The sequence below is a fragment of the Bacillus rossius genome, chromosome 2 (assembly GCF_032445375.1).
Source record: "Bacillus rossius redtenbacheri isolate Brsri chromosome 2, Brsri_v3, whole genome shotgun sequence".
Taxonomy (NCBI): domain Eukaryota; kingdom Metazoa; phylum Arthropoda; class Insecta; order Phasmatodea; family Bacillidae; genus Bacillus; species Bacillus rossius.
The window spans coordinates 106,715,017-106,741,938 of NC_086331.1; the positions used below are offsets into that span (position 1 = coordinate 106,715,017).

The window sequence follows — 26,922 nt, forward strand, 5'->3', positions numbered from 1 at the left end:
ACAGATATTAAGTGTGGTGATTTAATTAGTAATATAAATATTAGAAGCAAAAAACTGTATAAATTTAATTGGGATATCCTTACGATCCAGTTTTCCCCACACGTAAGAGTGTGTGTGTGTGTGTGTGTGTGTGTGTATATATATATATATATATATATATATAATTTTATATCGCTAGTTAAATACCCATGTGTACTTTTAGTTTTTTTGTTGTCTTGCTGCAAACATTATAATTACATATTTGTACAAAATAATTGAAGAGCATTGGCGCTTAAGAAACTTAAAAAAAAATTATTTGTGTTATTTTGTATTTAAATATTCCTGATAGTTTAGCCAAAGTAATTTCTGGCGAAAATTTAAAAATCGATAAAGTAATATATTTAGTTTGATATATGATTTATTAAATTAAGAATAATTTTATTTTATTATGGCAAATAGTAATTACATCAATTACGAATCTAAATTTTCAATATTTTAAACCGAATCTGTGTTTAAATTAAATTGAAGCTTAAGACTTCTACAACCTACCTTTAAGTAAGACAATTTTAGGTTGCCAAAAATTTTACTGGAGAAAATGTCTTGATTAGCTCGGTCAGAAATTAAAGCGGCACAGCTCCCTTCACTTTTATGAAATATTTCAGAAAACAACTCAGCCACCAGTTCTTTGATGTTCCATTTACCCTCCGATATCTGGGAATTATGCTCCAAAATGTTTCTGAAATAAGGAAAAAAATGTTCTTTAAAAGTTATTCACACACACATTCAGGCACAAGCTAACCAATTAAACATAATATTTATGTTGACTATGCCGTCAACTGGGTGAATTTGGGGAGAATTAATTAACAAAGAACAGGTGCGTTGAGCTACAAACACAATTTTATTTAATAATGTAAACAGCGTGAAAATTTCAATAACAAACATAAATCAAAGAAATGCTCTTGCTTGACAATAATTAAATTCTGGCCAAGACATGTTACGATCGCACCATACGATGGGTACTGTAACACATGGAATGTTTTCATTATTACCTAAGCAATAAAAAAATATTTATACCCACAAGTAATAAGACATATACGGAATTCAAAACTATGGGTTCTCAAAATATTTTTTAAACATTGAATTCCAAACAACTGTTACTTTTCAAAGATTATCAGTATGCATTAAAAACATTACAAAAAATACTTATACGTGTTTCAATGGTTAACAGGTTGGATTTTAATTAATAGAAATAATATTTATTACGTTCAATCAAACGAGAATTAAATTATTTATAAATTATTACATAAAACTTCAAATTTGTGTTCGAGTCACTGAGTAAACACTCACAATCATGGCTAACTTGATTTGGCCAATATTTAGCCAAATAAGCAAGAGTTTATCACCAAACTGTTTTACTCGTATAATAGTTATGCCCTTTATACACACACACACACACACACACACTTCTGTGACTCACTAAATTAAATTTTTGTGATCTTTAAACGTCACTCAAATTGTATTTTAGTAAGAAATATGTAACAATTAAAAGATAATTGTGTAAACGATTTCAAGTTTTGTAATGAATAGTTTCCGTGTTCAGAGCAGTCTGTGGAAGCCGTCAGGAACTGCCAGCCAAGCTAACGGCTGTCAAGAATACCGACGAGAGTTGCCCCAGTGTGCGTCGGTGAGCACAAGGAGGACAGATTTTCTTTCGCAGTTCTTTTTATTCATGGCAAGGAAAGGGGGCCAGAAAAAAAAATGAATATTGACGCCTATCCACTCGAGGAGTGGGTCAGCCAATTACACAGTTAGAAGGCATGGCCACCATAACTTGAAGATTATTTTGCATTTTTGATACAAAGAACATGTTTGTATTTTTTTTTCAATATGAATGTGAGTTAATGTGTTAATGCATAGTTGTACAATTTTTAAGCTAGAAAAATAACCGATTCGCAGTGGAAGCCTTCTGTGTTACTTTTACACACGCTCGTCTTCTCTCTGAGTAACTGGGTGGTGGAGCGTGCTGAAGTGAAACAACATTTAAAAACTGAACTTAATAGAGTAGACTTAGTTTCTCCTGTTGCAAGTTGGAGCTTGCGGGCCACGCTGTCTCACTGAGCATCAACCTGGGGCCTGGCGAGGACTCCACTGCCCATAGTTGTCGGCAGGCGCGACTATCGCCGTGAGACACGGCCACTCGGCAGGGCAAGCCGGACAATCGCCCAGGGCATCGCGCCTACCAGCATTTGTCATTTTGGTTTTACTTATTTTACTAGTTTTGTGTTATAAATATGAACGTTTTTAATGGAAAATGAAAAATGAAAATTTTATTAGCATGTAAATTAAAGTACCTGCTGGTCAATACCAATAATTTCAATTCATTATTTCATATTAGAAAAACTTTCAAACATTTTATTGCCACGTATAAAAACGCGACCCCATTGGAATTTCAGCGTAAGGATTTATAAAACTGACCCGAGGACAATTATTCAGAAAAGAATATTACAATGTCTTAAGATATAGGCCTATAAGCCAAACCATCGCCGAAAGTTAAGTTCCAAGTTGGCTTAAAATTTGGTTTGAAAGAGTTAATTTTTCCAATTTTTCAGGGCAGGTCCTCCAAAATATTTAATATTCCAGGGCCTTGCAAAGTCTAGACCTCCACTGCCACAAGTTGTCGTCTTCCCATGGAGAGAAACAATTTCCAGTTGCCCCGAGCCACGAAGGCTCCCGCGAGTTTTTGACAGACATAAAAGACCCTTTATTACTGTTTTCTTTCTCAACAAATGAAATTACATCTTTACAGCACAGGAAAACGTCTTGCGAGTTTTCGACGCTGGCCTGCAGACAACTTCCCGGCAAAAGACAGAAGAAACCCCATTTTGCATTAAAATTAAATAAAAATTATGCTATCTGGAACGCATTTAAAAGCGAGGGCAGGTAGTAATATTTCTGGAATAAAATTAATTAATTGGAATGATCTTTAAGAAAAAAAAATCTCAGGAAGCCAAAGATCAGAGATGAAATACCTAACAGTTTTCAACAGTTTTTCTCAAATTCGTAAAATTCATAGAATAGGTCTATAAGAGTTGATTAAGTTTGAAATGCCGGAATAGCTTCTGTTAAAGATCCTAACTTCAAAATCTGTAAGTTGATTAGAATCAGTAAACCAAATATTATGTTTTTATTATTTACATTCATATTGTTATATATTTATATTTAGAGTTTATAAAAATGATTTTATTTGTTTTATTGCAATATCTTTGTTACTTATTTACATATTTTGCAAGCAATCATAAATGAAATATTTGCCATGCTAGTTTTAATATATGAAGAATCTACTATAAAAGATAACAGTCTGGCACCTATTGATAGTTTTTGTCATATGAACAAATTGTGCGTACTCTGAAGGTTTAAATTTTAAAATCTATAGTTGCTTGATTTAAAGTTCCTAATACGGTCTAAGTTTATATATTTTAAATAATGAATACAGTAATAAAGACAAGAACCTACTACTTTCAATCTTAACATATTATTTAATTTTCTATTCACTTCGATTTCTGTCCCAGGGTTTTTAACGGAAACTCTGTAAACACATTACAAGTGTGGATGCATTTTTATGAGAATGCATTTCGTTGAGTCAATACTGCAGTTAACCATCGTTTATGTATGTGTTATAAAATAGACTACTCAGTGTCTTTTTTTGTGATATTATGTGTATTGTTTCGCTTTCAAATTTATTATAAAAGTCAGTGTTATGGGTAAACAATTAGATGTGATTAAGTTGTTTATAAATCACAATTACCGTAGTACTAAGAACGATACTGTGTCCTATTAATAATTAAAGTAAGAAATTTCACACCAATTTCTACTTTATATGGAAGAAAAATTCTGTAGCAGTTCTGCACAACATATTTAAAAAATTGTAAATTTTAAAAATAAATTTACGATCACAAAAATAAGTATAGAACATTGAGGCCCCTCACTTATAAAGCGTAAAATAAAAATGTATATACTGCAAAACTGTATTATATCAAAACAAACTAACACATACCTTGGGTATCTCGCAACTTTGTTATGACCTACGGTCTTCGTGTACCGAGGTACTTCTTTCTGCGTAGCATTCATTACTGCTGCATAAAAAAGTACAATGCCAAATATTACAGTCGTGCACCTTAATTCAGTCATTTTCCTCCGTAATAAACGTATTTTCATGAAAACCAACAGTTATAATCTGCAGCTGGACGCGAGTGCGGGCTGCTATGAGTTAAACAAAAATGCTTTCTTTCATTTACTATTCCATTAAGAAGAAAGTTCATGGACTGGTTTTAGGGTCAATAGTAGATCACGAACCTTTTAAAATAAAATAGGCTTTAGCAGACTGGCATTACTAATGGAATTAATACTGAATAAAGTAATTAAAATATATATGAGACAAACTACTCGCTTATTCATTGTTCCGTAATTGTTCTGAAAATTGTATTTACAGTAACTCTCGAAGCAGCTTTTTGTTAGCTTGTTAACGCTGTTTGAGAACGGGCCGATAGCCACTGAAAAAACTAATTCTCGACATGCACAATCTTTTTTGGTTTTATTATTTATGGGATGGATACATCGAAACAAAAATATTTTCATTGTCTAACGGTATGTATTAGGAATAGCTAATTTTAAACCTTTAACATTTATAAAATAAACATTTTGTGATCGGAAGGGCGTAGGTTTGTGTCCTCGCGGGAGCACGAAAATGCCATAACCTGCTTCTGGACTGGTACAACGTCATTTTCATACGTGAGCCATCTCCCACTAATACTTCAGTATGCCCTATATGAAAAACATAGTCAAGGGCAACATTTTGCATTCAATTTAAACTTATTTGGGAAGTTAATGCCCGTGGTTTCAAGTAATTAATAAAAACACACGTGTGCGTTGCAGCCACGAGCAGTAGAAGTGAACCTTCACAGATAGAGGGACAAGAATGTGTGCAAGTATGCAATTGCGCAAATATACAAGTGTGCTGTAACGCAAACATGCTTTAGAGTGCCCCATTCTTGAGACCTACCCCTCTCCGCCATCGAGCGCTCCAATCCTGATCGTTGCACTTTTCCGTTGTCACCTGAGCGTAACACTATCGTTACTGGCCGTAAATAAGTTTTCCATCGAAAAGCAAACGCCTACCTAAATGTAGTTCTACTAAACTGGGCTGTCGTAAAGTCGTTAATAGGCATACGTGTGGATGCGACGCGACGTGGCGAGCTTCAGCCAATCAGAGAGCTGACGCTGGCGATGACGTCGCAATCTTGGATTTGTGTCGTCACGGTGGGAATTTATTGTGTCAAATTTCCTCAAATTTCCTCTAAATTCAACGAAATTTCCCTATTTTTAGGGGAAAAAATTCCCGTTTTGAGGGAAAATTTCCCTTTTTTTTTCCTTAAAAAATCAAGAGACTTAATTTTCTTCAGAGCGGGGCAATTTTACTCAAAAAGAGGCAGTTTTCCTCGAATTGGGGCAATTTTACTCAGAGTGATTAAATTTTCATCTTAAGCAAAAAATTAAGAAAAAAATTAAAAAAATTGCTTACTTTAAATGTTTAATTACTCAATACATCCTGGTCCTCAGTTCGATTCCTAGCGAGTGTAACATTTAATTTATTAATAAAAATATTTAAAAATCCTTCATAATTACAATTTAAATAAATTTTAATGAAACATTCTTGCTGTCTTACCCGCCATCTTGGATTCTAAAACTTCCGACATTTTAATAGTGATATAATGTCCGCCATTTTAATAGTGATATAACGTCCGCCATTTTGAAATACCTAATTATAATCTGAAAAATCGGGAAATATTTTAAAATTGATTAGAAATTATATAATAAAATTTTAATAAAAATTTACTAATGTCATGGAGCCCTTGGTTCAAACACAATGAGAGAGAAAAAATGGCGTGGATCCTCCCTCCACAGAAGCCACTCGAAGACTGACCTCCCACCACTAATACTAAGGTAGATATATCACCAGAGATAGTGTGACGTCACGTCCACCATCTTCTTCTCATCTGCTGAAGGCCGTCATCTTGGATTATGACATTATATTCACAATCTTGTTTTCATCTCCTGGAGGCAGCCCTCTTTATTTTCAGTATTTGCTACTAGGAGCACTAGTTTCACGTAGTACACGCATCATTTGCCAGAGTACACTGCTGCCATTTTGTTTTCAGTACTCGATACCAGGAGCACTAATGTCAAATAGTACATATAATATCTGCTAGAGAATACCTCCACAGTATTTATTTAATTTTTACTCGATATTGTGTCCATCGGCTCACCTTCGTGGCATCCGCCATCTTGTCGACCATCTTGGCCACCATTTTGAAAAACTGTAATTATAAAGTTAAAAATTCGGAAAAAAAATATAAAATTCATCAAAATATCTGCAAATAATATATTGGTAGATTCGATCAGTTCCTGTTATTGGTTCGATACTTGCTCGAAGCAAAAATATATATATTGGGCAAAAAATAATTATTTAATAAAATATGGTGGAAAATTGGCAAAGAGGCATAACTTTTACACTGAAGTAACGGATTCAAGGAAAAAAGGAAAAAATCCAAATAAAAAAATTATTACATAAATTCTACAAGTACAAACAAGGAAATTACTAGCGTTTCTCGATTTCTAAAGTTTTTTTTAGAAGGCGAAACGAGTCCTTTGCTTGCCTTGACATGTGTTTTCAGGGAAGTTCTACATGCCAGACGATTAACCAGATAGGTTAGACAGACACATCTAGCAGGCTGGCCAGGCACATCCAGTCGGTGGTGAGTCACATGAATTTGGTTGTCTAGGAACGTTAGATAGGTTGGGCAGACAAGCACTTCCAGTCGGTTGGTTAGGCTAACACCTCAAGTTGGTGGCAAGGTACGCACAGTCAGGTGGCCAGGCACATATTTACAGTGGCCCAGGAACGAACATCCAGTAGGTGGCAAGGAATATCTAGTTGGTGGTCAGGCATGTCTATTCAGTAGCCAGGCACATAATCGGCGGCCCGGCCAGGAACATTCAGTTTGTAGGCAGACATGTCCAGGCAGCAGCCAGGCACATCCAGTTGTAGGCTAGACACGACCAGTCGGTGGCCAGACACATCTAGTCGGTGGTCAGACACATCCAGTTGTTGGCTAGACACCTCCAGTCAGTAGCCAGACACCTCCAGTCTGTGACCAGCCACGTCTTGATGTAAGCTATTCATGTCAAGTTGGTGGCCTTGCACATCATTCGGTTGGCCAGGCACGCATATCCAGTCGGCTGGTCAGGCTAACATGTCCAGTTGGTGGCAAGGTATGCCAAACTGGTGGCCAGGCACATCTATGAAGCAGCCAGTAATTCATGTGCAGTAGATGGCCAGACATATCCAGTCATTAGCCAAGAGGTATTTTTCGTCGATACTCAGAGAACATTTTAAACAGTTCATGTAAAAAACTATGTCCACTAGCCAATCATCTCCGTACAAACAAATATTATTCATCTATACAGGAAAATGTGCATTATATTTCTCTGTGTGCTCGTAATTATTCCTTCCAAAATGTTGATGGCATTCTTCATGTGATCCTTATTATTCCTATCGAGCATCAGAAAAATTGCTTAATGAAGCAACCCCAAGCAGACTCACATCCGACTGACAGGGATTTCATCATCGCCAGTGTGGGCCTAGGGGCCCGAGTGCCGCGACTTGGCATCGAACCCCGAAGCCCGTGTAGGAGTCCCAGGTCGCCTATTTGCGACCCATAACCTCCTGGTTTGTCCTATAAAATTTTTGTTGTGACATTTTTGATATTGTTTTCTAAAATATGCTGCGAAGCAGTGGTGAATGCAATTAGCCTTAAATATTTAAATTTAATTTCGTGTGGTGACTTTACTTTAATCTCGTGGTGTTGTCCATCCCTCCCTTTAAGTTAAAGTTTAAAGAGGTAAGGGGGGTGAATATTAGGTTAAGCTAAGCAGTTGGCCTTAGCTGCTCAGGTTGTCTTGATTTTATTATTATTTGTTGTTGTCGTGTTGATTTATTTCTTGCTTGTGGGCAATGGCTGGACTAATTTGCTGTATTTTCTACGTGTTGTCTGTTAGGCGAGGTTCCTAAGACCGTGGGCCACTGACCCCCTCCCTTTAACGGGAGAAAGGGCTAGGCCGGCGGAGGGGACAAGTCCCCTCTGCCCACGGCTGGCTCGCTGTGTACCTGGGGCGGCTCAGAACTGCAATTAGCATTTATGCCAACTGCAGCACTGTGCCGCATGGAATAGACTGCAGCTCAGTGCGGCCCCAGGCCCTGGGGATCTGCGGTCTGGTGTGAGCTGGTTCAGCTCCTATGTGGGCGCCCTGGATGACGAATCCGGCCCCCAGAAGTCGAGTGGCCTCTTCTGGTGTAGCAAAAGCCACTCGGTGGAAGCCGGTGGGGCGCCCTGTTGCCTGGCTTCGGATGCGCCAGCACTTGGTCGGCTTGTGGCCGGCCTCGCGCAGTGCAGACTCCACTTCTTCAGTCGGTACCCCCGGCCCCTCCGCCGCCCCGGAGGACGACAAAGTGCCAGGGCACTCTCTTCGGTTGCGGAGGCTGCTGGCGTCGATCTTCAGCAGGCTGCAGTCGTGGTTCCCGCGCAGCTGTGGCCGCCTCCCTCTTCTTGGCAGGGGCGGCCTGCGTCGCTGGGCGGGCTCTGGGCATCTGCAGCTGTTGTTGTGGTGTTGGTGCTGTGACGTCAGTGCTGGTGCCTTTCATTGCCGTTATAATGGCTGTTTGAGTGCTCGAGTGTTTCCACTTGGCTAGGGCGGGCGTCTGACACGCGATGTGTTGTAGCCTTGTTTGCAGGTCTGTCTGGGTGCTGTTGTTACGCACCTCTGTAGTAGGCTCAGGTGTCTGGAGTGAGCTGTCGTTGCTGTTTTTGTTGTTCTTGAGCCTGCTTGTTCCTTCTCATTGCACAACATCCCAGTAGGTGCACCACGCGAGGTACTCCAGCAGGTCTGGTGCCATGCAGACGACCGCATGGGTGGTATGAATGCGGTACCTAGAGTCACACACTCTTTTGAGATGGTACATGCAGGCTGCCTCTCGCAGATACACCAGCGCTTATGTGGTGCCTGGTGCGCTGTGTGTCGGTACTACATCTGTTTCTGGTTGGTGCTCTTCGTCGTCGAAATCCTCCACGTAGTGGATGATATGCTCATGCAGTCTCTCCGGCTCGATGACTGCATTCCACTTGATCTTGCAGCAGAAGGCCGGGAAACCAATGTCCGTGGGCATATGTTTCTCGTCGATGGTCTCGTAGAAGCTGACAATTCGTCCACTCTCCGATCGAATCGGCGACCAGTCAGTGTCGAAGTCAGCCTCTTGACTTGGTTCGCGCTGCTCGGGGTGCTTGAAGCCACGGTGATTTCCCCTCTTCCTTCGGTGTGGGTTCGGCATCTTGGTACTATCGAAGAGAGAGCTCGACCGACCAGGCTGGCTGCTAGAGCGCGAATGTATTCCTGTCGAGACTTCTACAGATGTTCTCAGAGTGCTTCTGATTTTTCCCGATAAATCTATCTCTGCACAATATTATTTTTAACTTAATGAGTCATGCAATTTTATTCAGAGTTACATTTAATTTGTGAATTTCTGCTACTAAATTATAACTAAAAATAAATGTATCAGGTGGAATACAAACAAAAAAAAATCCCTTACTCAGTCAAATAATATTCCTTGAGACAGCTGAGAAGCACTGTCATGCAATATGAACTTCCTTCTCCTTGACGTCTAACAAAGCCTTCTTTCTCTTGCGACCATTAGTGAGCATCCCGCTGAGCCATAAATTGTCATATTCTCCTGGCTCAACTTTAGGCTTAGTATAATTTAAATAAATATTTTAAGTATTTTTTCTGTAGCCTGTTACAGCCTATCAAAATTTTATCCCAGTATTGTACTCTCCTACTTAATTTTGTCTCCGGCCGTTTCATCCACGGGCTCCCACACCACTCAAGTCCTGATTAAGCATCGTCTCATGTCTCCCCGCTCCTCGGCACGTACGCGAGTGAAATTTCGCACCCCTTCAGTGCTCTGCGCACATCCTGCCACACGCTATCTTTGCTCCCGTCAGCCTTCCTAGGCACACCCGTAGCTCAAGCTACAGTTGACCGAAGCAACTTTGGTCAGGTTCGCCGGCACAGGTTACAGTCGGTCCCGACACGCCTCGGGAGTCCTGTAGGCGGCCTTTCCCACTAAGCAGCACTACCCCCCCCCCCCCTTCTCTTTTCCCCTCTATCCATTCCAGATCCTTCCCTCTGGATAAACCCCCTCCCTGTTTCTATAACAGACCCCAGGCCGGCGAATGGACAGCTTGCGCCATCTCCCGGTGGCACTGCGAACTAAATTACCTTCTCTTAGGCGTGGGAGCGAGCGCTCTGGCGGCCGCGACCCAACTTAATCTGAGTTCCTTTCCTCCCCGACAGAGCTCGCACCAAGAGGGCTCCATGTGGTACTACCTTTCGCTAGTTCCCCCCCCCCCCCCCCGGGACTCTTGCGTACCAACACAGAGTCAGTTCCTGTTGTCCCCAACAGAGCGCTCTGCTTTGCACCTTCTGAGGCCCTTTTAAGTTAGTCAATGAGCCCTCTTCATATTTTTTTTTTGTAGGGCGGAGCAAGTACTCCGCCGGGGTTATTCTAGCTAATCAGAGGCCACTTCTCCCACTCCCTAATACTCCGGGCATCTCGCTCGAACTTAACTTCATGTCACCCGGAAGAGCGGGGAGAATCTCCCTTCGGCGGTCACCACGATAGCATCTCGCGCCGGACTCGCATCGCCCGCGCCGTTTACGTATTCAGCCGCCGCAACCTAGCTAAGAGACGTGATCTCTCAAGTTCGGGAGTGTTCCCTAACTTTTTTTTTTATTCTTCTGGTTGGCTTTTTGCCATTAGTAGCCAAGTAGTAATTTCGCATTATGTTTCGCGACCGTTCATCGCGACTACTCGCGCCGCCTCCCTTCGGGGAGTGACTTCACTTAACTTCACTTCACTTCACTTCACTTCAACCCCAGATCGGTAAGTGGAAAAGTCAACGTCCTGTTTGAAAATTGTTGCCTCCCCGTTATCCTTTTGCCCTAACTTAATTAGTTTACTATTCTTGACCACTGGATTCCCTTTTGGTTCCAGTGGGGTTCAAGACTTGAGTCAAGAAATGTTTCAAGACTCGAGTGAAGTTTCCTATCAAGACTTAGTCTGCCAAATTTACGCTGATCCTTCGAAGATTGAAGCCCAGAACCTCCTAATTATGCTCCGCCAGTGAACAGTCCGCTATGCAACATTTTGAATATGTACTCCAGCACCAATCAAAGCAATTAATGTTTTTTATAACTATTACATTTATTAATGTTAAAACTATTATTGTTATTTTCATAGTCTCATTTATGAAATGTATCATAAAATTGTAACTAATGACTTCAAATGGCCCGGGCCCCTTTCAAATAATTAATTATTGATTCCAATAATGGTAATTTTGTAATTTCAAAGAACATCAAAATAATATAATGCAGATCTTAACTAACAATAAAAAGGGTAAATTTTAAGCAAACATAATTGTTTTTCACTTCAAATACGATCCTCCTTCCTAGTTCCCTTTGTGAGAACTAACTAATATTTTTGGTTGCTCCCTTGTGTCCTCTGAGTATACAGTTGTTACTGTTTCGCCCACTTGATGCGGGGAGCCTACGTTTCACAAAGGGTTGAGGACCAACCCGAACATGCCCGAAGACTTCACCTTCGGCCAACTTCGTGACTTTGTTTTTATTTTCATAACAGCACGGCCATGTTGGTGGATATCAAAAACACTTATTAATAATAATTGTGAGGTTAAGTGTTTAATTCATAGAAAGAAAGTGCATATTTAGTAATAATCTTAAGATTAAGGCCCTGGGCATGCTGGGACGAGTGCTCAGGGGGGGAAGCAGCAGCATACGTGACAAGGCCTATAAAACTATGGTCCGCCCCATGCTGGAGTATGCCGCAGCAGTGTGGGACCCATACACGGCAGTTCTTGAGAGGGAGCTGGGTGAAGGGCAAGTGGTGGAGAACGGACAGAGAAGGGAAGGGGAGTGCAGTACCACAGAGATGATGATAGGAATGAGATGGGAGAGATTAAAGGATAGAAGACAGAAGGAGAGATTGGTCAAGATGTACCAGGTGCTGAGTGGAGTGGGAGGATGGGGAGAGCTGGGGGGCAAAGTCAAAATGGGAATGCCTAGAAGTAGAAAGGAAAATACTAGGAGGGTTTTCAAAGAGAGGAGGAAAACAGAAAGGGGAAAAAATGCGATGGTCGTGAGGACAGTAGGGGAATGGAATAGGCTGGAGGAGGAGTGTGTGGCGGCTGCGAGTGTGGACCAGTTCAGAAGGAGAGTGAGGGGGAAGTAGGGAGAATGCTTGCCACCGGGCACTTTGTACCCAATTGCAGCTAAATTTAAAATTTAAATTAAATTAATTAAATCACTGTTATATTACAAGTATTCGTTATGTTCAGGATCTTTCAACGCACTAAATTAAAACAGCAAGCATCATGTACCTCGGGATCAAGTGAAAAACTTGGATATGCGATACTGAACTTTAACTAACTTTCAGATTTGCGTGTAAATTAAGAGATATGTATCATCATTTAGTTCATATTTTCTCTCTACAGGTTTTAAAGTTTAGCCTAGGTTGACGTAATTTTTTTCGTATCAAATTGATCCCTTGGTTTTGTGGTACAAGATGCTTGCTGTTTGAATTTGTTACGTCGAAAGAGTATGGACATAACAAATACTAGAACATCACAAGACAAACAAATTATCTCAGGTGTTGTGAAATAATTTCTTTTGTAACTGTTTTACATTCATATATAAATTGTAATAACACAAGTTAGTATGCCCATGTTCTTTCAATGTACCAAATCAAAACATCAAGCAAAATGTACCACAGGAACAATGTATACAAGATCATGCCTTCTGGATCAAGGGATGAATTTGAATATGTTATACGGAACTTTTACCAATTTCACTTTCGGGACAAGTATGTATCACAATATCATTATCACATTAATGATGACATTAACATGGCACATTTATGTCATTACCATATCTGCATTATTATGTGACTAGCATGATTATATGGGGGTTTTAGTTGGGGAGTATTCTAATGCTTGTTTTGCACAAAATATGTTTGTGTATTAAACTAGCTTTCTGGTAACGTATTTTATGCTATGGCCATGCTTATTCTAGATTTAGAACATACCTACAACAGTATATATTTTACCTGTGGTATCATATTCTATACTTAAGAACAAGCCCTACCTGTACTAGTATAATAGAACACCATACTGAAGATATATTACATTTCATTATTATTTCTCAAGATATATATCTGATGTAACAGAAGCATATGAATGTCCTCCGTCCAAAAGTTTTTTTTTCCAGTGTTTGTACTTTAAGAACGTACAGGTATGTGTGAATGCACAGGTATTATAATGTAAGCTTTAAACTTTGATTACTTGCTAACCTGTAGAAATTTAAAGTCTGTTTTCAGGATAAATTCAGGGCTATGACTAGTGTCAAAAAAAGTTTTTGTCTAATTTTTTTTTAGTTTGTGGAAAAGCCACAACGTAAGATTATTACCCACCTCTCTCCTAACAGCAAATAAAATGCACAGAGTAATTGTATTGTTTTGCGGCTTTTAAATGAATAAAGAAAAAAATTCTGAAAAACTTTTTTTCACATCCTGACATGTATCGAAATATTTCCCAAGAGAATGTTGAGGTACTTTAAGTTGTTTATCGTTTTTAAAACTGCACAAGATTTTATTAAGTTTGTTTTAATCAACAAAAGTAAGAAGAGTAAAAATTATAACTTTTTTTTTTTTTTTTACTTCCTGATATGTTTTTCAGTCATTACCCAAGAGAGCAATACTTGCAGCAAGAAACACATAACTCCATATGTGACAAAATCTGATTATGAGGCCCTTGTTTTTATTGAAGCAAGCTTTTTGCAAGCACAGCAGGGACTCGCACATGGCGGCGCTTGCGATATCGCAATCATGAATGTTAAAACTATAAAACTATTGGTAGACTGCTTGATGTAACACAGTGCTGTCTTACAAAATGATTCCAAAGCATTTCAGGAAGCAAAAGGTATTTTGTAATTTTTATTTTCTTGTTTGCAAAAAATCTGATAAACTGTAAAATTACAATGAACACAAAACACTACTATTTAATTACTATAACATTTTATAAAATCATAAAAATAAACCACCTACTTTTCTGGCTGCTTGTCTTAAGTTTACACAAAAAATATTTACTGTTCTGCCATTAATCTCACTTAGTGTTGCAGCATACAGTATCGCAAAATGCAGTCACTACTACAATCACCACACATTTATATTCTATACATCTACCTGAGAAACATTAAGAGCTAAGTGCTGTTAACTATTGTTACCACTTGTATTTATAAGCAGTAGTAGTTTTTTTTTTTTTTTTTAATTAATGTGTAAAGCAGTGGCGTCTCGTCAGGGCAAGCAAGGCAAGCAGTGCTTGCCCAGGCAGTTTCTAGACAATGTATTTTTTAAATAAATATTTTATTCAGAATAATATTTTACTTTGGCTCGTGCAGTTAGGTGTATGTATTTTTTTTACATTATCTTCTTGGGACCCAATACTGTGCACTATAAGAAAAGAACTCGTTGACACACAAAACATGCTGTTTTAGAAGCATTGCTAGGTTTAGAAGCGCTGGTAGGACCGCTTTCAGCAGGAAGGCTGCCGCAGTAGTTTCCTTTCGGAAGGGGGGTGGCATGGTACAAAGGTTCGAGGAGGGGATTGGCTGTAAAAACACGTGGTAGAAGTTACGAAGGTAGCGCTTTCTTGCCGAACTGAAGCGAACATGGCCGAAGCAGACGGTGGAATTCTTCCGCCGACTGCTTCGGCTATGTCCGCTACAGTTCGGCAGGGCAGATGGCGTGTGGCGAGCAGGGTCTCCACAGTTAGTACTTTCGTACTAGATCTAGTACTTTTATAACTTTTTTAGTGGTTTAGTACAGATCTAGTACATTTTTCTTTAATATAATAATATTATTGTAACTCCAATATGTTTTATTATTAAGCGTAATTATTTTTAAAAAACTATGGAATGTATGTGTGTGTGGTGTGATATTTAAGTTCGAGCATTACAATGTCATAATAACTTCCTAAATTGTTAAAAAACATAACAAATGATAATTTAGTACTTTTTTTTTCTAATCTAGTACTTTTTTCTCGCCTAAGTTGGTACAAAATATTTTTTCCTTGTGGACACCCTGGTGGCGAGGTGGCGTTTCAGTCGGCGGTCGTCTCTCGGGGCGCGCGCATCTCTCTCGCGGGCTGTCGGCTGGGAGTTCCCTGCGCCCTATTGGGTAACCAAAGGCTGGCAGTGCGTGGGGGATTTGTGGGCGTACGGGAGGCGGCCTAGCAGTACCAACTGCTACCGACCGCGTCCCGCGGGTGGCGGATACGGGATCCTAGCTCGAGAGTTGCAATCTCGCTGGAGTGACTGTGAATAACCACGTACCAGTTAACAGAGTTTCTGATCACGTATGAAGATAGTTTCTTTTGTGTTGGTACAAAAAATACCAACATTTAATTTTTACTATTCTAGTAAATTTTTATGAGCTTCTTCTCTTTATTTTAAGTACTTACTTTGCCATGTGTTGTCTGTTTATATATTTTGTACCAGATATCGATGATACTGCACTACCACTTAGTATATAAATAATGTAGAGTAGGTATTTTATTATCAGAATAATGTATGCCAAACATTATTATTTTTCAAAAATAGTTTATAATTTAAAAAAAAATGTCAATTTTTCTACCTCTGGAATAGTCAATGTTCAGTTAAGAAAACTACTTAAATAGCACCCTTTTGTACCTTGAAATCCATATTTTCCCGGAGGAGGGCCCCAGGACCCCCTCCCCTCCCCCCCACCGTGTTTTGGGGTGAACGGAGTTGTTGCTTTCCCCTCATATAAACCTCACGCATCGCCCCTGGTGTGTAGGTGCTAATTTTGCCATTGCATTAAATCACCAAACACTCTTTGTGATGTAGGTATACGATATTTCCAATTTTTTATGTAACTGAATGTTTGACAAATATTAAAAACAAAAAAAAAATATTGAAAGCTGTGAATACATGAAGAACAGTATACATTTAAATAAGATAGGCCTACCAAAACTATTGAGCTTATCAAATTATACATATACTTACCAAATGAAATGTGTTTACCATCTGGTGTGTATCATGTTGCCATGAATATTATTTTTCTGCTATATAGTTTCTGTTAAATACTATGTATTACTTTATTGCTCTACAGTTTCTGTTATGGACTTTGTCTCCAAATTGCCATTTATATCACTTATTCTCTACATTCTCAGTACTTGTAATTGTTTCTGTTTGTTGCAGGTATGTAAGGAAATTAGAAAATGAGCTGAAACATTAAACTCCTTGGACACTCCATAGAAAGGAAGAATTATTTTCTGTTTAATGCTAGCATGTGAAGACATTAGAACATTTTCTTGTAGATTAAATTCTTTGGACATTCAATGAAAATGAATTATTTTGTGAATTTTTGTTATAATAGTGTTTTTTTTTATTTCACTTAGAATTTTATTTCATTGCCAGTTAATTGATAGTAACTAAGAAAGTGAAATAAAAATTTTTTTTTGGAGAAATAAAGAGTATTTTTTACAACCTTATATTTCATGATTGTCTATCTTCAAAACTTACCAAACTTGGGTGATTCATATGGAAAAAATAATGCTGTCATTAAAGGAAAGAAAAGTGTAAAGATTTTTGCTGAACGTTCATAATAAATAATTTTACCTTTTGACATGTCAGTTATCTTTAAAACACATTGTAGTTATTAGTATGTACAAGAAAGAAAGTGCAAGATTTTATGCCTTTAAAATATTAGTGTTTAAATATTCAATGTGTCTTCGTTTTTTCATTCCACAGCACATAAATGAATTTTTTTTTATAAAGTGAACATATAAATTTAAATGTAACATGTAACCTTTTATGTGGTATCGCTTTCAAGATACATTCACCCACTGTGTTGGTACATATCAAGTAAACCAACGAACAATTAGGAAAGCTACAATGATAGGGTTTTTTATACAGGAATGTTACGGATAAAATAATACAATGGAAAGAGATTACTGTGGACACAAAAAAAATTAATATTTATGTTTTTTTTTCATAAAAAAATATTCTTTAGTGACAATCTAGGCTGCAAATGTCTCATACATTACTGAATTTCTATACTGAGCATTACCAACACCAGGGCCGGTGCAAGGAGTTTTTTCGGCACATGCGAGATCTGGATTTGGCGCCAATATATATATATATATATATATATATATATATATACACACACACATATTAGTGACTTCATATATTGGTGCAAACGCACATATATATATATACTTATACACACTAGCCTACTGTAGTAATAAAAACAAAGGAAATAAAGACTAAAAATTTATGATACAACTATCTTATTTTATTTACAGTTTCTTGAACAGTCAATAACAAAACAATTAATAAGGTCATCATCATCAACATACTCATAACTTCCTAACTACACTCGTTCATCAGCAGTGTTCTACTTCAGAAAACCTTTCTTTCTTGATTTAGCTTTTGCAAAATCCTTTAAAATCGTATCTGTATCTATTGTGTTCAATATTTCATTTTCAATGGCCAATGTGGCAAGACCACTAAGACGTTCTTGTGAAATGCTAGATCGAAGGTAGTTTTTTATTCTTTTTAGTTTTGAGAAGCTCCTTTCTCCACTGGCCACTGATATTGGTAATGTTAGTAGAATCCTCAACGCGATGAAAACATTTGGAAATATGTCTATTAATCTGTTTGTTGTGAGATAGCTCAGTGTTGTGTGAGGGGAGCTCTCTTCTTGTGACAACATTGGAATAATATTGATATTTCCTTAAAAAGATCTTCTGCGTTAATATCTCTTTCATCACCTGCTGTCAGTACTTCGCTCAAACGTTGACAATTTCCTTTGATAGTTTTTTCTTCACCATTTTCTAATTTTTTCAAGTCATAAAGAAATTGGAAATGTTGGCTATGGTTGTGCATAAGATCAAATCTCTCGGACAATGAACTGATGGCTGTATCGAGAATCACAAAAAAAAAATTTATTTAGAAAGAATCTTTTCCTGTCTCTGTCTTAATTGGTTCGTCGACACCTTCATACAAAAATTGACGTTTAACCTTTCTTGCCCTTACTACCGTTTCATTAGGAAACTCAGAGCTGATTCCGAGTTTATCAGCCAACTCCTTTGCGTCTGTAACAACATTATTAAATCCATTTTCTGTTCTCATTTTGACCAAAAACGACTTTACGCTTTCAATTAGGGTCATGGCACTCTGCAGGTTGACTTCTTTTGCCTGAAGGGTTTTGCTTACCAAATTTATTTTGAACAAAACCTCATACCATGTGATCAAGCAACAAAGGAACCGAAAATCTGTTATTTTTTTTGGCAATACCAGTGGCTGTATTTTTTCCAAAAACATCAATCTTGGCATCAGTAGAGGCTGCGTAAACAGCGTCGTATATTTCATCAATATGGTAGCGCAGAGGTTCAAGAGCGTCAATCCTACTTTCCCATCGGGTTTCACTTAAAGGTTTTACTGTTAAATTTGTTACGTGATGTTTCAATATGTCCCATCTATGGATGGATGCCGAAAAATAGTTATAAATCTCTTGAACGTTACTGAAAAAGTTCACGGCTACAGTACAGGAAAGAGCAGCGTCGTTTACTACTAGGTTTAGTGAGTGACTTCCACAAGGGACAAAGAAGGCTCTTGGGTTGAGGTCTAGGATCCTTTTTTGAACCCCAACATGTTTTCCCTTCATGTTAGACCCGTTATCATACCCCTGGCCTCGCATGTTGTTTAAAGCTATTCCTCTTTTTGACAACTCATCCAACAAAAGAGCTGTTAGTCCTTCTCCAGATGTATCAAACGCTTGCAGAAACCCAAGGAAGTATTCTTTGATTATTGCGTTTTCTCCTGGTATAGCGTGAACAAATCTGACTACTAGAGTCATCTGTTCTTGGTGGCTAACGTCAGGTGTACAGTCAAGAATGATGGAATAGTAGGTAGCTTTATGCAATTCACTTAAGATGAATTCATTAACTTTACGAGCAAGTACATCTATGAACTCATTTTGTATCTCTTTGCTTAAATAGTGTACATGAGTTTCTTTCGAAGTTATCCTGCGAAGATGTTCAGAGAGAACAGCGTCAAATCTGGAAATGTGCTCCACTAGTTTCAAAAAGTTTCCGTTATTTTCTTGGAAAATCTTATCATTAGTGCCACGAAAAGCTAATCCTTGAGCTCCAAGGAACTGCACTATAGTAAGAAGTCGCTTCAAAACTTCATACCAATGCTCTGTTTCTGATTTTATGATGCGTTGGTTTTCGTCGTCAATGGTTTTCCCTGACTTCAATCTCTGGGAAAGTTCTCGATAAGAAATGGCAGCTGTTATATGATGAGGTGACTTTTCGTGTTGGCGTAAGAATGTTGACATGTTTTGCCAATCAGAGTAACCCTCTGTTCCAGAAACAGATATAACTTCATTACTGAAGAGTTTACAAAAGAAACAAAATACTGAATTTTTTGATTTTGAGTACACGAGCCATTCTCTGTCGATTTCTTCTCCATTTGACAATTTTTGTTTATAATTGGCAACTGTGAAGCGTCTGCCAGATTTATGGTCAACAGGAAATTTAAAATGTTTAACCTGCACAGGGCCTTTCTCGACGAGAACTTGACAGATGTCATCGGTGATTTTAGCCGGCCATTCTCCACAGTCGTCAAGATCGTTCCTGTTTTCCTTGAGATGAAAATCCTGAAAACACATCAACACAGTGGTTAATTTCAGTGGGAACGCAACATAACGGCGTTCCCTTACCTCCCAAGAGTGCCGGAACGCAAGGGAACGCACGTAATTCGTAACTTGTAAAACTACAAATAAAAAAAAGTATATGGTTAGGATCAATTTTAGGCTTTGCTCGCGATCAGGGAGGGAAGTCAGTCATCTCGCCCGCGCTACACAATAACAAAACCAAACCCCCCGCCACTCTATTAAAACAGCTGTTTGTAAATGTTTGTTAGAAGTCTAGTCGGAAACCGAGAGGGTCAAAATCAGCACTTTAAGTATGTGTAATAATATAAAAATTGTTGTGATTTTTTTACATCGTTTTTTGATTTGGATTAACATTAATAATAAAGTTAAAAACGAATTTTGAAAAAATAATTTTTGTTCATCCTCCCTTAATTGTGTGCTATAAGCTACGATTTCATGATCGGCTACTTACCAAATATAGAAACAATTGAACAAAAAGCACCTAAAATATATTCAAATTTACCTGCAGTGTATGTTGTTCGATGTTCTCAGATTCAATTTGAACAGTTGGTCTAGATGATTTGGGTAATGGAATAACCAAAGTTTCCTCGGAATCAGAATCCTGAAACACGTGTAACACATGTTGGATACTAAATCATCCCATAGAAAATGCACAACAAAAGTTGAGAAAATTTGTAAGTAAGATGGAGAAAACTTAATTTTTCGTTTAGTTTAAAAGTACAGATAAATATAATAATTGCTCTCTTACCTGCATTGTTTGTTGTTCTGCGGTGTCGTTCTTATGAGACTCAGACTCTACGGAAGAGCCAACTTCAGATCTAACAAAAAATTTACTCATTGCTTTCGCCTGTTTTTCGTTTTCTCTTTCCATGTCCTTTTTTCTTTTTCTATAAAAAGTACCCGTAGGTTTCTTCTTGTCCGCCATGATACCACCACAATAATAATATCAAACTGGACAGTGGCGTGTGCATGCACTTGTCGAGTTGACAGATAGCACTAGCACTGAGACTGAGCGGTGCAGTGAGCAGGCACTTACGGTGGGTCGGGGGCAGCGGGAGGAGGGTGGGGAGGGCTTCACGTTGTGACAGGAAAGCAGGGAAGCACCGCGCGGCGCGCACCACCACCACATGAGTCATCGCCATCGCATCACCACCGATGCTCGCATATTGCTGTATTAGCAAACATAAACACTCTATCTTTTATAAAATTATAATCATGTTCATGGCGTTTATTTATTTATAAAACTATTTTGCTCAAATAAATTAAAAATGTTTTGTATTTTTTTTTCCGATAGCTCTGTTGGCGCCACTGCCCGCGTGGCGCCACATGCGGCCGCATGTGCCGCATGGGCCTGGCGCCGGCCCTGACCAACACAGAGCTTACACAGTAATATTTCCTCTTTACATTATACCATCAGGTGACACTACAAAGTCTCATAACATGCTATTGTTTTAAACAACCTCAGTATGTACGTTTATGGACAATTACTTTTATGGTGAGAAACAGAATGTAGTAATTTGTGCATAAAATAATTGTTTATATAATTTACTTAATAGTCATGCAGTATAGCTGCACAGTATGAACCTCACAAATATAATGAAACCAGTTTTTAGTGAATGACCACAATATTAACTCTCAGCATTTTCACACACGTCTTGAAATATTGTGGTAAATGTTTTATAGACTTCCTCACCTCTAAATCTTTTTTCTCTCGTTACCCACACATCCCTGGGTCATCTTTGCGAAGCCGGGCTTATCCCAACCGCCTTAGATTTAATCCTGCCACGTGACCACGCCGCAGGGTCGACAATTATGGAACTCGCTGACTCCAGAGGTAAGCGTTTTAATTTAATGTAGCCGTGCATATGTCTGCTGGCCCAAACAAAGACATTAAAGCACTTGTAGATTCACGGCTCGTAGAGCCTGTTCGAGTCGTAATTCAAAAACTTACGGGTATGGCCGACTCCATGCAAATCCCCAATAAGACTGCAGTTAGATGTAACGTAAGCACATAACGAAGCAATCAGAAATTTTTGTCAGGGTAAAGTATAAGGTATAACGCATAGTGTAACACCACAATGCATAGCATGCCAATAAATGCGAGAACAAATTGACAGTGATTTCCAGTGCCCCCTTACCTAAGTTAGGCATCAGCCAACCATGCTGCCTGAGGAGTGTGATACTACTTCTCTAGTTAGTAATTCAACCACTGCCACGATCCTAATGAACAAAGCTGGGGCCGACGACCCACCAAACAACTGCATAAGTTAGCCTGGCACCCTCCCGGAAAGAAAATAAAATTTTTAAGCTGTAAATATATAAAGATTTTGAATTTTCCATGAAAAACAATTGAAACATGCTATAGATACAACACTAAATACAATTATCCTGAAACATGTTGAATTCAGTTAAGTTCTGTTACATAGTTGAACAGTGACGAGATTCTGCAAGATAGGAATAGCCTCTGTCCTTAAGTATGGGTGGTGGGCCTTCACTAATCAAAATTCCCGCGCGTCTTGTTAAAAGAAAAAAAAAGTCCCGAAGTTGACCGAAGGTTAAGTCTTCGCGCATGTTCGGGTTGGTCCTCAACCCTTTGTGAAACGTAGGCTTCCCACTTGATGCAGCTTCCAGTATTTTTAAAACCATAGATAAAGTTTCTTTAACTACACAAGGGGCACACCGCACACCACATAAAAAATTAAATAATTTTTACCTCAACACAACATATGGTGACATCTGTTAGCAAGAATCGGGACTACTTACAAGAAGTTCTTTTTCATGAGATAAATTAACGATCGCTGACGAAAAAATAAAAATTCTCTTTAAGCAATGGTTCCAATTTAACAGTTTCAGTTAGCAACTGCTAATAATCTCAGTAACTAATATGGATTCCTGTTCGATGTCTGCAGCTGTATCGAAAGGACACAGGTGTAAGTTCTGCAGCAAGGAATTTATCTTGAGAAAGAATGGTAGGCAACACGAGAAGAATGGCTGTGTTAAAAATCAGCTACATAAAATTTTAAGTTGCATTCATTGTAGCAATTCGTTTACGCTTAGAGAGATCTTAAAAATACACTGCAGAACTTTTAACGCCAAGCCTACTTACAAGATAAGAGGACAAGAATGGAGCTACTTTTCTAAAGAAGAGTGTTCTGCAATACATCAATAACTTTCCTTGTCTTGAAAGAGAAAATGTTCACAGCTCTTCTAATCTCGACAAAGAACTTAAATTAAAGGACACTAATGATTTATGGAAGACTGAAGACAATGAAAGTATTCTTAACATGAAAAGTGAGAATACATTCAAGCCAAATTCAGGTAGATCCTCTGTACTTTGTAAAAATGATGGTCTCTTACAAAGGAAGCATGAAGCTGATGAAGAAGCTTCGTCGTCAACGATTTCGAATTATTACAGTAATCTGGGTGAAGATACTGACTTCTACGATGATGGCGACAGTGACTCTGAAGCTGGTGACAAAACGAAAGACTGTGATGAAGCAAGCTAGATCGAAAGCTATGGTGAAGCCCTGAGACCGAAACGATGGAAATAGTGTGATAAGATAAATTATTCTGATCAATCTGACGATGAACACTGGAACAATAGTGATCTTAAAAATATGAATAGCAGACATTACAGGAAGATGACGATAGCAAATGAGATTGATTATATGTCATGGGAAAATCCTAACATATTGGTTGATCGCCTGAGACTGTTGGTGGCATCTGTTCGTGGAGGAAACTACACGCCCATCGACGAAGTAGCCTCATTGCATGTACTGTGACGCCACTCCCGCTGCCTGTTTAAGTTTTTTGAGTAATTATTAAGTTGAAAATGATCTCAGGGGGCAAAAACGGGGATTCGGCCTCGTGGTTGCAGGCAGGAGCACGTCGCGGTTTTAAACTACCCGGGCTGTTCAGGCCACCCAGGACGCCTTATAAATAAATGGTAAACTTATTGACACGACACTGCATTTTATTAAAAACCGTTACACACGCTTGTCCAAGGACTGGCCGCGTCTGTTGTCTGACCGTCGCTGCACGAGAGTCCCTATACGTAGACGATGCGCGCGACCAGGATATATGGCAAAATTGTATGTGCGGACTTATACTGTGGCCGTTATCGTCGTGAAGGATGCGGCGAATTATCGCGGAGCTGATATGTTGCAACGGCTTATGCAGTGAATGACGTTAACATGTAAACGGCAATATATAATTGAATGTTCTTAACATTATTTGCAATCTAACCTGCTACAAGACGTTAATGTTCCGAAATGTACGTAGGCCCGGCTAGATGAGAACATAAGAGTCACAGTCACTTATTGCAGCTTAAAACAATATTATTACGTGGTTAGATTGCAAGTTAGATGTTACACAGTTAAGTAAGATAAATCGTAAATACGTAGATTAACGAGTTAGAAATCGACACACGAGGCTGGCTAGGAGCCCATGACAAATAATGATTAACTGGCTTCGAAGTCTGAAAACTGCGTAAGACTCATTCACGCTGTCCGTCTGGTCAGGACATGAAAATTACATAGTAAATAGAAATCTCCCTGTTGGAAATAAAAGCGGTAAGTTATGAGTCGCACGAAATGACGTACGACTGAGCGGGGTCGGGTGCAGAGCTGAAAAATGGATTTAATGAACTTACACTATTGCGATGACTTGGATGTGGCGCGAAATCTGCAGGCTCTGCGTTCGCGGAGTGACCGACCCCTGTGAGCTCCCGACGGCAACTGCGCGCGAGGGCGCCGCGCGACCTCGCGCCAAGACACGTGAAGCGCGGGAAAACAGCTCCGACCAGTTTTGGACTTAAATTACATATTTGACAATACATGATTATTTAACAATTGTACATAATTTTTACTTGAATTAATTATCTTTTAATTGTTATTAATTTGGTTGTTTTTTAAAATAAGTATTAATGCTTTAATTTAGCGCATTGCCACACCCGGCCGGGCGATGTCGTCGCCTTGGTTGGCGTCAACTGTGTGTCCATTGCTTCTACTGTACTGTGTGTCCAATGTGTGTACTGTGTGTCCAGTGTGCATACTGTGTGTTTACTGTGTGTCCAGTGTGTGTACTTTCGTCCAGTGTGAGAAATATGTGTTCAATGTGTGTACTGTGTGTACTGTGCATCCAGTGTTTGTACTGTGTACTGTGCGTCCAGTGCATGTCCTGTGTGTGTACTGTGCATCCAGTGTGTATTGTGTGTACTGTGTGTCCAGTGTGTGTACTGTGTGCAGGGGCGTAGCCAGGAGGGGGTTTTAGGGGTTCAAACCTCCCCCCCCCCCCCTAGCACCAAATCTTTAATTAATTTCTTATTCATCACTCAAACAAATTTCATATTAAAATTAATAAAATATTTACCATTACAATATTTAAATTTAAGTACCGAAAACTGCTAAAATAGCACTATTTTACACCTTAAAATCCAAATTTTCCCGGGGGAGGACCCCCCCCCCCCCCCCCCGTTTTAATATTGGGGGGGGGCATGCTTCTTAACACCCCCCATACACAAAGCTACGCCACTGACTGTGTGTACTGTGCATCCATTATTTGTTTACTGTGTGTCCAGTAAATGTGCTGTGTGTACTGTGTATCCATTGCATGTCCATTGTGTGTACTGTGTCTCCATTGTGTGTACTGTGTATCCAGTGTGTGTGGGCATGTGTGTATGTGTGTGTTCGTGTGTATGGGGCATACATAGCATGTGAGGTAGTTTGTTGGTTGCATTTTATTCACTGTTCCATAATATCTTACTATCCAAAGTACTGTGGTGAAATTATACAATAGTTTAATTTTGAAATATGATTCAAAAATTCAAGAGAGGAGGGAGGCATACCACCATGCCCTCTGCCCCCCCCCCCCTCACCCAACAGGCTCTAGCAATGCCACCAGTAGTAGTACTACTAGACTCACCCTGGACCATCGAACTCAAGACCCCGAATAATCACAGCCTTATACAAGGAAGTTTTAATGATAAAAACAGTTAATTTTTTTTTAAATTTTAGCCTAAGAGAATTATACCTGTTTAATAAAGCGAAAATAATTATTTTAAGTCACTGAATAATTAATTTACTCGTTCATCATTTATCCCGTGTCCTAATTTGGCTTAGCAGTAAAATTCACGGAATAAAACTGCCAAAAAAAATTTTGGGGTTGGCTGTATTGGGACAAGTTTTTAACGTGAAACATCGTACTAGGCCGCATCTGATTACTTTCGATGATGCCTGCACTCTTACTAGGCCGAACGACATCGCTGTCTTAACATTCTTCCTCTCCCTAAATAGTCTGATCTGTTCGGCACCGCTGAGTAGCACCTTTTTGGTATTGTCACTAGCTGTTATTTCCTCTAATCGTCGTTTCTTGCCATTCTGAGTGTATAAATTCGTTACGTGCCTCGACTTTGTAATTTTTTCCCACTGTTCTTCGTTAATTCGTCTCTTAAAGTTTTTCTACTATAAACATTTTGAAACCTTCCTGCGCGAAATAAATTTTGATTCAAGTTGGTTAATGCATGTGAGTAGTATGTATTGGCCGGTCCTGCGCCAGGCTTCAGGCTGTGGATTGTGATTGTCGGTCCACCATCTTGGATTGTGATGTCACGGCGGCCATCTTGGACTACAAAATTCCTCAAAATTCCACAAAATGGCTCAAAATGACTCAAAAATTCCTGTTTTGAGGAGAAATTTCCCGTTTTAGTCTATAAAAATACCAGAGGCTGAAAATGCCTAAAACTGGCTTAAGCATCCATGTCTACAGCCTCCGATAAGACTCTTTTAGGATTATGACGTCACCGTTGCAATTTCTGTTATGCCCGCCATCTTGAAAATCTTTATTTATTATCCGATTAAAATGTAAAAAATTTTAAAATTTATAAAAAATTCAAGTAATACAATTTTTAATAAAAAATATATAAAAAACATACATTTACGGCACGGAGCTCGGAGTCCTCGGTTCGAACCCGGTGAGGGCAAAAAAAATAAAAATGG

The 26,922-nt window shown here is 38.8% G+C and overlaps 1 protein-coding gene across 1 annotated transcript in view; it reads right to left on the minus strand.

Moving 5' to 3' along the window:
- LOC134528948 (ionotropic receptor 21a-like) overlaps positions 1-25,859 on the minus strand; it is a 40,932-nt gene extending 15,073 nt beyond the window's left edge. Inside the window, exons 1-3 of the mRNA XM_063362616.1 lie at positions 25,850-25,859; positions 24,579-24,663; positions 529-715 (exon numbers count right to left, since the gene is read on the minus strand). Of these exons, the coding sequence (XP_063218686.1) occupies positions 529-715; positions 24,579-24,663; positions 25,850-25,859 (282 nt within the window). The remainder of the gene's footprint in view (positions 1-528; positions 716-24,578; positions 24,664-25,849) is intronic.
- Between the last annotated feature and the right edge of the window lie 1,063 nt (positions 25,860-26,922).